Source organism: Fukomys damarensis, unplaced genomic scaffold (assembly GCF_012274545.1).
Source record: "Fukomys damarensis isolate Sample0158 unplaced genomic scaffold, DMR_v1.0_HiC HiC_scaffold_39, whole genome shotgun sequence".
In the NCBI taxonomy this organism is placed as follows: domain Eukaryota; kingdom Metazoa; phylum Chordata; class Mammalia; order Rodentia; family Bathyergidae; genus Fukomys; species Fukomys damarensis.
Window position 1 is genome coordinate 87,879,790 of NW_022900951.1, and position 14,928 is coordinate 87,894,717.

The 14,928-nt window shown below is 37.4% G+C and overlaps 1 protein-coding gene across 3 annotated transcripts in view; it reads right to left on the bottom strand.

Annotated features, from left to right (window-relative positions):
* Positions 1-9,780, bottom strand: part of Dcx (doublecortin) — a 109,614-nt gene extending 99,834 nt beyond the window's left edge. For all 3 annotated transcript variants that reach the window (XM_033760559.1, XM_010603086.1, XM_033760558.1), the window contains exons 1-2: positions 9,714-9,780; positions 7,571-7,956 (exon numbers count right to left, since the gene is read on the bottom strand). In XM_033760559.1, the coding sequence (XP_033616450.1) occupies positions 7,571-7,934 (364 nt within the window). In that variant the 5' untranslated portion in view covers positions 7,935-7,956; positions 9,714-9,780. The remainder of the gene's footprint in view (positions 1-7,570; positions 7,957-9,713) is intronic.
* Between the last annotated feature and the right edge of the window lie 5,148 nt (positions 9,781-14,928).

A 14,928-nucleotide genomic window follows, 5' to 3' on the forward strand; every position in this document is an offset into this window, starting at 1 on the left:
CAATAAAATTTTAATATGTGAAACATGTGTGTGTGTGTGTGTGTACAGGTGGAATGAGCAGTAGAAGAAACAGTTATACACATCGACATTCAAAATACACACACACACACACACAGAATTCTTTGTGTTTGCAAGTCTATCTATTTATTCAAAAATACTCTTATATTTCTACCACCCCCCCTTGCATCTCTCTAGCCTCCTGAATGCTGCACAGTAGATCTGTGTACTTCAGGCCATCTTCATCAATGCTTTGCCTTGGCTGCCACAAGTAATGAGGTAGAGATGTGAAGATACATTATACAGCCTGATGTATGTTTTGGTGGGATCTAGTATAAATTTTACATTTTCCTTGGGCAGGAGGAAATGACTAATAGAGGAGAAGAAATGCAGGAGCCAGAGGCAAGAGGAAGAGATTGGACATGTTGAACTACAAGCTGAAGAAAATAGGTAGGCTCAGGCAGGTGGAGAGAATATTGAAAAATTTTGTATTTGTATAGTAAAACACACTAGCTTCCCAGTATACAAGGGTCATTCAGAGGTTGAGCTGCAGAAATGGTGTGATTTAATCCATCTTAAGCCATCAGTAATAATCATAAATAAATAAATAAACAAACTCTGACCAATACAAAGAAAGCATTAAACATAATTATATTCTGATGGCTCTTCTCTTTCCTTTGGTCTCAGCAGGAGAACCACACAGAGACATTCAGAAACACTAGGCTGATAACTCCTTCCCTTTGCAAATATTGATTGCTGTAGCAAATCAGAACACCTCCAAGTTATGTTAATTAATGAATTTCTCAGTTGGTGCTAAGAGAAGATTCCGTCAGAGTCTCTAGGGCACTTTTGAGAACATTTATTTATATGTTCAAGGCGGGGGAGTAACATCCAAAGCTGCCCTCAGACTCAGAAGCCACTAGTGTTCTCTTTTGATGGGAAACCAGGGGAAGGAGTAAGCACGGGCACCATCCTTACTTGGTACACACCTGCATACCCCAGACAGAAGATCCAAAAACACCATCTAAGAGAAACCTGAATTTCTCTGACTTATTTGTTGGCCAATCCAACCCCACTCAAATGATTGGAGGCTATGGTCTTTAACTTGTAATTTAAAAGCATAAAGAAGTCCTCGCAATTTTTCTATATATTCACAATCAACTTCTCCCACACACTAGAAACAACCTTTTGCCTTAGCACTTCCTCAAATTCATGGGCACCTTCCAAGAGGACACTGCCTTGATTCAGATGTTTTCCATAACTTGTCATGCACTTTAAACATCTAAAAGACAACTGGTGGTATGGATATGTGCAAGGCTATGTATTTATGATTTCACTCATCCACAGTCTCTTCTGGAGAGTCAGCTGTGTAGCCCTCTTAGGACTCTGGACTCTTTTTTGCCCCCATCTCTTAAACCTCTTAAGCCTCTGAACTATGAATATGATTAACTATCTCCAGATGAAAATGAAAATGATGAAACAACTATGGTATCATATGGCACCCAAGAACTCTCCAAAGGGCCCATCCTTCAGCCAAATCTATGTTGAGCATCTTCCAAGGGTACATTTTAGTCAGTACATTCTCTTTTTGGCCTGAAGAGTCATGGAAAAAGAACAGCTGATATGATGTCAGTCAGAATGGGGTCCCCAACACCTCCTAGTTGTGTACCCTTGGTTAAGTCACCTAGCTTCTTATGACTACAGTGCCTTTCTTATCTGCAAAGTAGTAGCTCTAATAATAATACCATTAGGATTGTTATGGGGGCACAAATCAGATGATAAATACAAAGTGCTGAATCCAGAAAGAAATATAGTAATAAGTGTATAAATTCCTATTATTATTAAGCCCCTCATATGAAGGAATCTGAATAAAAGGAAGATGTTTCCCTAAGGATGAACAAAATGCTGAGAAAAAAGAAACAAAATAAGAAGGAATTGAAGCTGAAGACAGGTGAAGGGAGAGCGGCAAGATTGGCCCTCTAGGACCTGAGCTGTGATCACTGTATAACACAGCTCTGCTGAGATCCACTGCCTCAAAGACTTTCTGCTCCTTGGAAAGAGGGTTCCAGTTGTTGCAAATGCCAAATGCTGGGACTCTAGCTAATAATCATTAAAGGTACTGCTGATGCTCACTGAGGGCAAGATATTTATGATGGTTAATAATGACTTGGGAGTCAGGGGGACCAGGGTTCAGATCTCAACAGGTACTTAGGAGGTGTGTGACCTCAGGCAAATCACTTCTGAGTCTCAATTCTCTCCTCCATAAATTGAAGATATTTTACTTGATGATAACAGGCCGTTCTAGGCCTAAAGGTTAGCAAGAAGGAATTTTCTTCTCTTTTCCATCTCAGACTTGAGGAAATAAAGACATTATAGTAATCAAATGTTAAAGAAACAGGTGCCCACCACCAAAGACCTTCCTCTTTTACTGGAAAGATATAAAATGTGCTGTCTGTGTTCTGATTTTGCAAACATTTGAAATATCAATAGGGCTTGGTGCTTCCTACATGTCTCGCTGCTTGGCTCTTGGAGCCACATGGGAAGTGTGTTGTACTTTTACACGGCTGAGATCCTACCCTGCCACATCTTCCTAGGGCTACATCCCACCACTGAGTAGCTAGGAGAGCTGGTTTCAGAGCCAACCAAAGTGACAATTTGCTGGAACTGAAAACCTGCTTCAGAGTGAGGAGTTAAGGAAATGAAGTCATGGAAGAGGACTAAAAGTGCAAAATGCAACAAGATGTGAGTAAAAAATGATCTAATGTCTACCTTCTTCAGTTTTAGGAAGATTCTGTTCTCAACAGTATTAAATAAAGTTTGATCTTCTCAATGTAAAATTGCTTTACCTGGGTTTTGCCTTCTTCTGCAGGGCTTTCTAACTCAGGAAAGAAAATATTAAATGGTATTTTATTATATTAAATACATTATTGTATAATCATACCTATTAAAAATGCAAAGATCCCAGGTATCTTTAAATCCTTGTTTTTGACAATATACTTGCTTTAGTAGTTAGAAAATAAATCAGTGAAAATGTGGTTTCATTTCATTGGAACAAATGAGCTGTGGCAAAGGAACTGAGTCAGAGTACTACTGTACAGATCAGATTTTCCGAGACTGACCTGGTTATAAATATTCTGTCCCATGGTTTGCGTAATAGTGCTTAGACTTGCCTCAATCTGCATTCAAATCCACTTCTCAGCCTTTTGGCTGACATCATGTGTTAATTTGCATTCTCAAAAACTGGTTTGTAAATATACCCTCCTAAAACTGATCTAGGTTCTGAGATATACAAAAAGTGCAGAAATGATTGAACAAAATATTACAGGATGAGGAACAATTCTACAAGGAAAGACAAAAGAGAGACAAGACAAAAGGCAACATCACCAGTGGACTTCATCCATTGATTTATTGGGATAGGGCTAATGAGGGCCACATCCTATGTGGTGTTGCTAAGAACCTTGGTGTACACAAGGAGCTGTGGAAAAGCTGAAATCAGAAACCTGATGGTTCAAAATGCTTCCCTTGACACTGTTCAGCATCTAGTAGCAGACAGTTGTCTAGAAGCACAAGACAAAAGGGTGCCACAAAATCAGAGTGATTATTAACCAAGTGCCTTTTATTTCATTTTATTTTAGTTTGAATATTTAATGATGTGGCCATTTGGAAACATATATTCTATGTTCCATTTTTCTTTTAAGATCTACAAAAAAGAAAAAGGACTTTCGCATTCCTAGAAATTCCTAACACTTTTCTTAGCTGAAGGGGATAATCAAATTCACCAAATCTAATATTTCCCAAGCTTAAGTGTTCTTAAGAATAACACAAGATCTGAAAACATAAATTTCAAAGCCCTACCGCCGGGGAATCTGATTTAATAGTTCTGAAGTGTAGACCAGAAATCCATATTCTTTCTAAAGCTCTGAAATTTTTTGAAAAGCAGGCACATTTGGAAGGCAGCTATGCTCATCACTATACCACCAACGCAGACATGCAGGCACATTTGGGAACCACAGGGCATTACAATCCCTCACTAGCATCATCATTTCTATCGTTGTTGTAGTTTTCACTATTAATATTTTCATATCAACAATAAAAAAGTTTTATCTTGTCAATGTATTCCCATACATATCTGTTTTATCCTTACAATTTTCCTAATGAATAGAGAAGGCAAATTGTTGCTGGTCTCACTTTACAGTTAAGAATATTACACACAAGAGACACACAAGACATGTTCTATACATAAAAGAAAATATTATTCCTCAATAAAAAGGAAAAGAATTCTGTAACACGGTACAACATGTATAAACCTTAAAACTATTCTAAGAGGAAAAAGCACAAAAGAGCACATAGTGTATAACTTAATTTATAAGAAATGGCCAATATAAGCAAATCTATAAATACATACAAAGTAGATAAATGGTTGCTTAGGCATGGAGAAGTTGGGGAAATGGAAAATGACAGTTAAATGGTACAGGATTTCTTTTTGAGGAAATGAAAATGGTCTAAAATTACTTTATAGTAATAGCTGCACCACTTACTTATCTAAAAATCACTGAATTGTAACTTAAATGGGTAAATTTTATAGTGTAAAAATTATACCTTAATAATATCATTTAAAAATAATTATTTTAAAAAGAGCTAATATTAGTCACATGGATATGTACAAACCTATGATCACTTAGCTAACAAGCTGTAAACTAAAAAGATATGTACAATGAAACTACTCTTTATTGAGTGTTACTGTGTGCCAAGAGAATAGTAAACACTTCATGTCCATTGTCTTACTATATTCTCAAAGCAGTTATATGTGAAAAACCAAGGCTCACAGTTACTAATAGTTTCTCCAAGTCTATAAAGGCTAGAAACTGGCAAATATTAAATCTGAAACAAATCTAATTCAAAAGGTTTTTTTTATTCCGTATAATATGCTGCCTCTAAGAATAGAACCCAAGTCTCCTGATTCTCTTTTTGGTACCAGGGATCTAACTTAAGACCTTGTGCTTGTGAGGCAGGCATAGCTCCACTGAGCTAAATCCCAGGCCCTCCTGATTCTTCACCCAGGAATTTTCCCAAACTTTTTCAATTTGAAGCCTAAGAGTAATATATATACATATATACATACATATATATATATATATATACATATATATATATATTCTTATATATATATAAGGAATGGTCAATATAAGCAAATCTATAAATACATATAAAGTAGATAAATGGTTGCTTAGGCATGGAGAAGTTGGTGAAATGGAAAATTCATATATATATACATATATATATATGTATATATATGAATTTTTAATCTTTTGTTCAACTTCCTTTAAAGGTAAACAAAGAGATTTTTGTCTTTTTTTTTCCTTGATGAATAATCCTAAAGGTCAAAATAGAACAGTATAAGACTCATTTTCTGTAACTTCCTTATCCTTGTGGCCTTTCCCATTTGGCTTAGTAGCAGTGGGAAAATTGATCGTATTTACCAATGTTATCACAGAGATAGCCCTGAGTTTTTTTGATAGAACTGCAATTCTCACTGGAATACTCATGGAAAAGCATTGACTTCCACTGTGATCTGTGGTTGTAGATTACATATGAATAAATGTAACTGAAAATTATTCACATTTTACTTTGTCCAGGAATTCACCAGTAGGTACTATTGCACCCATGAGTGGTACATGAGAGGAATCCAATTGAACAGGACTTAAGAGAAGTCAACTGAAAAGAAAGCTGCACTCCTTTCAAAATTATATTTATTATACATTTATATTGAATTGAAATTATCACCAACTATTTCACAAATACACACACACACACACATATTTGGGAGAAAAATATCAGTATGTAAAATAAAAATGGGTTTGGGGAGAAATTTGTACATAATATTTCCCATATGTCAGATACAAAAATGTTCTAATCTTTATTCTGAATGCATTGTCACTTGGTTCAGAATTCTTCTCTAGCATCCTGAAACCATAACTAGTGGAAAGGGAAATAAAATGGATAAAAATGGTGCTTTGCTTGTGAAAGTTATTGCAGAGAATTCCTTCAAATTTGACTGATGGATTTTACAGCGCTAAAAGGCAAACACCCTATTTATAACTCTGTTGGACAGTTCCCTCGGCCTAGTCTCAAGCCCTTCCAGTTTGCTCTGACTCAACTTTATTTCAAAATATGTACTAGAATGGCCTGTCTTTTTTGGTCAGAAATGACCTAGGATTAACCTCTGATTGTCCATTCTGCACATAATCATATAATCCAAGCCTCTTTGGCACTACTTTTCAAGGTCAGCTATGAAGAAATGTCTAGGACTTGAACCCTGAGATTTAGATAAAAACCTTAGGGACACTGACTTCTATAAGTAACTGACCCAACCACTTTGCCTGACATTTGAGACACAGCAGCTACTTGAGAGAAACGGGGTCTTGTGGAAGGGAAACCTCCATGCTCCTTTGTCTAGGGTACTCTTAGACTAAATCATTAAACGTGCTATTTTACCTTCTTTCTTGGCCATTTCATAACTTGCGTTTCCTAGCCATCTGTCTATACTAAACTCACCTTTGTTTAGGAACTAGAGGAAGTGGGGCAAGAGGGCTGAATAATGAGGAAGGGTCTGGGGAGTAACATTTTTATTGCTATGCTTCTTTGAGCTTGTCCTTTAAAGTACTGTATCATATTAAATTGATCCTACACTATATCCACCAATTTAAAAGTAAGGATAGGAAATTACCTTCAATATAATTTACTTAATAATGTAGAACATTAACAAAATCCCTCTGTATACTAAATGACCGCAAAGACTTTAAATCTAAGTGAGTTTGGGTAAGAGCTGGGATTTTCCCTATTTTCAGGTGAGTATACAGGTTGTCAGAATTTTTAGCAATCTACTGAAAAAAATCAGTTGAATACCAAAATCTAGAGAGGATTTAAAAGAACTGGGATTCAGTGAATCAGTTCCATTATAATAGGAACAATCTTCATTAAAATACCAGTCATACCTACAGCTTTCTTTGGTATTTTTTTCAATGATCTCAGCCTCATGGACACACCCTGAAGTGGGCTTTTTAGAAGCAACAGCTGAGCAGCCACCGCTTACCTAAAAGTACATATTTTCTGAGTATAACCAGGAAGTCCTGCTTTCAGGATTCATATCTCCAATGAATTGCAATTTACAAATCATTTTTCAACAGTTCAAAGGCAGTTTGGGCATGTTTTCTCTATGAACCCAACCAAATGTCCTTTCTTGTTATACTCCTAATGATTTCAGGATCTACCTTGACAGTTCCACCCAGAGTTATTTATGAACAAGATCCACAAATCAGACTTTCCTCTGTATACTCATGTATATAAATATAATACATTATCACCACCACCCACTTTTGAACCCCAGCTGAGTGAAGCGATAAAGTAGGATGGCTCATGGTTCTGATGATGCCTATAGAATCAGAAGTCTTACTGTCAATCAGCCTATGTTAGGAAAGACACATTGCCTAATTTATTTCGGTGAGATCAGAGAATGCAACCCTAACCTCAATGCCATTTCCCACCAAGGGCTACCACCCACTACTTGAATTACCTTCCTCTAGCTCATCCATGCTTCCGATCTTCCTGGATCCATCAATGGTGTAAATGTAACGCACTCCCTGAGGCAGGTTGATGTTGTCAGATAGAGATCGAGTCAGGTCAGCCAGCAAAGCATCGAAGCTGCGAAAACGGTCAGAGGACACAGCGTACACAATCCCCTTGAAGTAGCGGTCCCCATTGCGGTAGAAACGTACCTTCTTGGCCTTTTTCTCATTGCTCAGTGCCTGCAAGGTTCTGGTTCTGTAGAAGCTACAATGGGCACTGTGAGTGGGGCTAGGCAGCCCATTCATCCGTGAGCCCCTCATGTTCCTGGATGCCTTATCTCTTTCGTCAAAGTGTCCAAAATCAAGTTCCATATTTTGGTGGAACCTCAGAGACCTGAATGTTGGAGAAAGGGATAAGGAGAGGCAAAGAAAAAGGGGTGAGGAGGGAAAAAAAGAAAAGAATTCAAATATTAGCCAGATCAAAACCTACAATCTGCTGCTTATGAAAAGAACTGGTTGAAAAAAAAAGCCTGTGACCCATCTGCTGCTTGCCCCTGACCTGCAGGAATATTGATCTTAATAGAGAAGAAGGAGGGGCTGGGCAGGGGTGCTGCTGGTTGTGGGGGTGGGGAGTAGGAGACAGAAAGGGAGCACTTTTGGCACTGATTCAAACAGAGGATAGGGAGGGATTTTGAAAAAGCTTAAATCCTGAAACTTACTGACAGTGGCTCCTATCAAATTGTAACTTTGGGCTAAATACATTAAAACTGGCATCTATTTCCTCACACATGCCCACATGACTAACAGTTGTAAATGAATCCATTGCCTGACAAAATTCCCCTTGAAGAGAGCAGAAGGAGCTAGCCAAGGTTAGCATCACCAGTGAGGGAAGCAGTCTCTGCATCTCAGTACAATGACTATGAAGGGGAATGTTTTAATTCTATTCCAAATCCTTTTTCTTACTCTAATGTGTGCATCCCCTCCCCCAGAATAAACTGGAATTCTCTTTTAAAGGGACAGCCTCCAGGGAATAACCAGTGTCTTTGTGCTATTCATCAAAACCTCTCCCCAACAAGCTGGTGCAGCTATCCGACATTCATAAGAAATAAGCTGGAAAAAAAAAGGGATTAGAAAAATCAGTTATTTAACAAGTTATTAGCTCTGCTTTCTTTTTGGTACCATTTGGTTGCAATACCCCACCCCAGGTGCTTGCTTGATCATCTCCCCACCAATGCAGCACCTCGTAATGGAATAATTGAATTGTCAAAAGATTCCCAAATGAATTCCTGAACAGCATATGGGACCTTTACAAGCAAGCACACCTTTCATTGTTCTGGGTTTCTACCCTGACTGAAGGGACATTTTGCTGGCACAATGTCGACAATTTACCCCAAACTTGTCTATTGCCCAGGTGGATTAGCTGAGGCAAATGATGGTCATCTGACAGGCTTTGAATTCCCCTTTCTGCTGACCACCCCCACCACATACACACAACCCCCCCCAAAAAAAACAAACAAAAAACCCCAATAAAAACATGAAACCAAATACAACCAAAGCCCCAGACACTAGCAAAGGTTCTGACATCCTAAGAACCAAATTATTAACATGCATCTCACAAATGGGAATAAAAGGACTCACAAAGCAAGCAAGCTTCAGCTGCTACACACTGCCACACCAAGATATTTGCAAAAGACTAGAGGGACAGGAGGTAAAGGAGGACTAGTTCCTGGTAAGACTTCCAGGCTTAGTTCCCCCTTTTTTCCAATGTCACCATGACCTATGCTGAGCTCAGCATTGTCTGTGTCAGACAACCTGCAGTAGTAAGACCCCACCTCCTCTAGACAAGTAGCAAGCATTTTCCCAGGCATGCCAATAATGCTTTGCTTTGCTTTGCTTTAGGATCAGAGATTCTTAATTAACATCATAGTGAAAACAAAGGAACATCAAACTCACTTTTCCAAAGGAAAATTCCAAGTACAGCCTTAAGGAAAAAATCCAATAGAATAAGTCACACAAGGAGAAGAGAAGAGAGAAAGAGAAGGGGGGAGGCAGAGAGAGGGAGAGAGAGAAAGAGAGAGCCCTTTGCCTTGTGCTTTTCCCGTTTGACATCTGTTACATTCTTCGTGAAAATCAATTGAAAGCCCCACTCACCGGTTTTCTGCTGGTTGGGTGGAGATGCTGAGAGAAAGAAAACCAATCTCTCTATGCCTTTGTTGTCTGAGCTCCAAGCAAGAAATTCCTGCCAGGGTGGATAGATGCCTTCTAGGTCCTAGTGCCTTGTCCAGCTTCTCTTCTGTAACTCAGGCTTAGTGAATCCCCCCAACCTCCTATTATTAATTACATGCTTTTAAAGAAAATTTTCACAGCCTGCATTAACAACTAGAAAGATTTCATTTATAACCAACAGGAAATTGCAGGGTAGCAAAAAGATTCCATAGGCAAGTTCAGAACGCTCTAGTGAGCAATGTGCTAATCCTTTCTTTTAGAAAATTGGAAATTTCACTTGGGCAAAACCTTGGCCTATTCTGCGTGGGGGCCAGACTCAGATAGGCAAACTAGGATTCTTAAAAATTGTAGCTCTCTGCCTTCAACTCTGCTGAGTGAAAATTAAATCTGCAGGTTCTTTTTTAAGGCATTTCAATTCACACATCCAACAATTGGCTGTTTTTGAAATGAAATCAGAGCAGAATAAGAAAGAGTAGAAAAGCGACAAGACAAAATTGTTCTAGAATTTCATGGAAGATAGAGTTGGAAAAGGACCCCCAAAATCTTTTAGGCTGATATAAGAATTTGATGAATGAAATCTAAGATGATTAACTTTGAAAGCTTGAAAGTTCAAAAGCAACCCGGAGATCTTTCTGTGTGAAAGTAAATTTTTATAAGATAAATATTAAAAGATCTCTCCTAAGTGAAATAAATAAGTCCCACATGTGTAAATACCAAATAGTTTCCCTGGTGTGAATATTCTGCAACAATGCATAAGATTCTAATAAGATTACTGACATTTAGAAATGGGAGGAAAGGAGCTAAAGGTGTAGGGAAGGTGTGATACGTAGGGGAAGAACAAAAAGGGAAAAGAAAAAAATGTGAGAGAATGAAAAGATGAAAATAAAGTGTTTGTAGATGGGGAGGGGAGGAGGGGTTAAGGGAGGGCAGAGGTAAGGGGAAAAAATGAGAATCAAGACTTGCCATGTAAAGGTACATGATCCCAACAATGAATGTAACTGTACTGTATCCCTAAATGTACCAATAAACTCAATAAAAAAAAAAAAAAAGATCTCTCCTCAAACTCTCTATAATGTCACTAGCTGGCTTCGCTATGTCAACTATGTTGTAAAGAACAGGAAAGCATCCAAACTGAAATTAGACAGAAAAGAGAGATGAGAGACTACATGGGATGGAGGTATCATCCTCAACCTGGAGGCTGTGTCCATCAATATGTGTCTTCCAGGAAGCTCAGAGCTAATAGCATGACTCCATGTGGAAAAAATGATCATCTTTCTTCTCTGGAATGTGTTGGCTCAGCAAAGCCTAAGCTATTTATATAGGCCGAGTGAACATCCTCAAGGGTGTATCTTGCTCATTAAAGTCCTCCCAATACCTCGCTGCTGTGCTCCAGGTTTCTATATAAGGACCTTAGTGGAGTGCTTGTGTTCACTCTGTTCTCTGTCATGTGTTCTTGCCTTTTATTGTAGCCATTTCTTGAAAAATCAGGATTATTCATGTCTGAGGCACAGAAATATCAAAGAATAAGAGCACAGAAATATGGAAACTTCAAAAAGGCTGATGTCTTAAAATTCCATTCTTGCACATCATAAGTATTCAGTGAATATGTAGCAACCGATTTTGCATCAGAACTCAAAATCATCTTATTTCTTGTAGTACCGTAAGAATAGATGAGATGATAAAACTTACGTATGAAAGATTTGCAGTAGATTTTAGAAGAAATTTTCTCATGACACAAGCTTTGCAACTGTACTCTAGATGCCACCCATATCTTTAAGATGTAGCCTAAGATAAATGACTTTGTTTGGCTTATATATACCAGAAAGCAGAAATGTAGATAGGGCCAGTATTTCTCAGTGTGAACTCTGGGAATGCTAGTAAGCATTCTTTAAAAGCAGGAAAAAAAATAAGATTTTGTGGTAAAAAATGTTTGAAGAATGATAAACTACCTAAAAAAATTTAATTTTCTTTATCATAAAACATATCAGGCCTTTAACAAACTTAAAGTATAGCACCATCTCCAAGAAAACACTTTTTTAAATTTTTTATTTTATTTTATTTTACTAGTACATGTATGTAACACATAATATTTTCATTCCTTGTGGGAGTTAGCACATGAACATAACACATCTTAATCCCTTTTTTCATCCCTTTTTGTCCCTCCTATTTTTGGTACATGTTTGCAGTATGTTATGTTTCCATTCCTTGTGTGGAATAGGCACATGTCCTTAACAAAACTCAATTCTTTTTTTTCATCCCCTATAACCCCCTCTTCCCCCTCCTTCCATCTCTTGATTGTTCTCCTTGCTTCCTTTTACCTATCTTTTATTTTGCTTTTTATTTTTCTCTGAACTTTATGTATAAGAAAAACCATGTAATATTTAAGCTTATGAGTCTCAGGTATTTCACATAACATTATGACCTCAGGTTGCACCCATTTTCCTAAAAATGACTTAAGTTTATCTTTCTTTATGGCAGAATGGTACTCTATTGTGTACTGTGATAGCTAACTGATTGTGTCAGCTTAAGTAAGAAACAATTAAGTAAGTAAAATCCAAATAAATTGGATCAGCATAGTTTTGGGGGTGATTGAAGGGATTTACTAAAGACAATAGGCTTGTCACCTGAATAGTATAAAAGGGAAGTGAAGGAAGGCTCACTTCTGTTTCTTCCAAGGAGCTCCAGTCTTACCTTCACCTTGGATTTTATCTCCTGGCTTCCATTGAAGACTCATCAGCCTTCTCAAACAGACCCTTCCATCTTCCATCTCAGACTCTTTCCCCTTCTGATATGGACTTGCATGAGTGTACTCTTTTGAACTTTGACTGGATCCTTTATACCTCTAGTGCTCAGACAGCCCTTTTGTACTCTTCCACACCTGGCTCTGAAGGTGGCCATTGAAACCCTACTTTGTAAATTTTTATGTTCTTTATCTTTCATTTAATCTGTTTCTCTAGTGAGCACTTACCGGTACATGTACAAACACCACATTTTCTTTATCTATTAATCTGTTAATGGACATATAGGGCAACTCCAACATTTAGTTATGAATTGTGCTCCAGTTCACATGGCTGTGCATGTATCACTGTAATATGTTGTTTTAAGATCTTTGGGGAAGATACCTAGAAAAGAAATGACTGGGTCAAATGGTTTCAGTTTTTTGAAGAATCTCCATACTGATTTCCATAGTGGACTAGTTTACATTTTCAATAATTCCCTTACAGCCTCACCAGCATTTGTTATTATTTAATTTGTTGACAAAGACCTTTCTTTCTGGGGTAAAATGAAATCACGTTGTTTTAATTTTCATTTTTCTAATGATCAGCTATATTGAGCATTTCTTTGTGTATTTATTCGCCTTTAAAAAATGTATGTCAGTTACCCATTTTTGATTGGGTCTTTTATTTGAGGGGAGTCTATTTTTGAATTCTTTTTTTGTTTTGTTTTGGTACTGGAGATTGAACTCGGGTCCTTGTGCTTGCAAGGCAGGCCACCAAACCGCTGAGCTAAATCCCCAGCTCCAGAGAGTTGGTTTTTTGAAAGAATAAATAAAATTGATAAACCCTTAGATAAAAACAAAGGAAAGAAAAGGCTCAGATTCATGCAATCAGGAATGAAAAAGGCGAAGTCACAACAGATCCAACAGAAATCCAAAGGATCATCAATACCTACTTTGAGAACCTGTACTCTAATAAAATGGAAAACACAGAAGAAATGGACAGATTTTTAGATACTTATGAATTACCAAAGTTGAATAAAGAAAATTAAAACATTTTAAACACCCCAATTACAATCAATGAAATTGAAAATGTATTTAAAAATTACCAACAAAGAAAATCCCAGGTCCTGATGGAGTCATTGCTGAATTTTACAAGACATTTAAAGAAGAACTACTGCCATTACTCTTCAAACTTTTCAGTGAAATTAAAAGGGAAGCAATGCTTCCAAATTCATTCCTGGAAGCAAATATCACTATGATTCCCAAACCAGGGAAAGATGCAACTAAAAAAAGAGAATGACAGGCCAATCTCCTGAATGAATATAGATGCAAAAATCCCTAATAAGTTACTAACAAACAGAAAACAGAGGATCATCAAGAAGATCATCCATCCTGACCAAGTCGGATTTATTCCAGGGATGCAAGGATGGTTCAACATATGTAAGTCAATAAATGTAATACACTATATTAACAAAGTTAAGGAGAAAAACCATATAATCCTCTTGATAGATGCAGAAAAAGCATTTGACAAAATTCAACACCCATTCATGATAAAAGTGCTGCAAAAAATTGGAACAGATGGTCTATGTCTCAACTTAATAAAGGCTATCTATGAAAAACCAACAGCCAACATCATATTAAATGGCCAAAAACTGAAAACCTTCATGTTAAAATCAGGAACAAGAAAAAGATGCCCATTATCACCACTCCTCTTAGATATAGTTCTGGAGACATTAGCCATAGCAATTAGACAAGAAATTAAAGCACCAAAGATAGGAAAGGAAGAAGTTAAACTGTCATTATTTGCTCAAGATATGATACTCTACAGTGAAGACCCAAAACACTCCACCAAAATAGACTTCTAGATTTAATTGACAATTTTAGCAGAGTAGTGGGATACAAGGTCAAAAACTGAAGTATCTAGAAATCAACCTAACAAGAGAAGCAAAAGACCTCTACACTGAAAACTACAGCACTCTGAAAAAAGAGATAGAGGAGGATATAAGAAAATGGAAAGATGTCCAGTGTTCCTGGGTAGGAAGAATTAACATAGTGAAAATGGCCATACTACCAAAACTGCTATACAGATTCAATGCAATACCAATTGAAATCCCAACACTATACTTCACAGAACCAGAAGGAAGAATCCAAAAATTCATTTGGAACAATAAGAGACCTAGAATAGCAAAAGCCATCCTAGACAGCAGACACATGGCAGCAGGTATAACAATTCCCAAGTTTAAAATGTACTATAAAGCCAATGTGATAAAAACAGCATGCTACTGGCAAAGAAACAGACCTGAGGATCAGTGGAACAGATTGGAAGACACAAAAACAACTCCAGATGCACTCAGCTACCTCATCTTTGACAAAGGAGCTGACAATCTCCACTGGAGGAAAGACAGCCTCATTAATAAATGG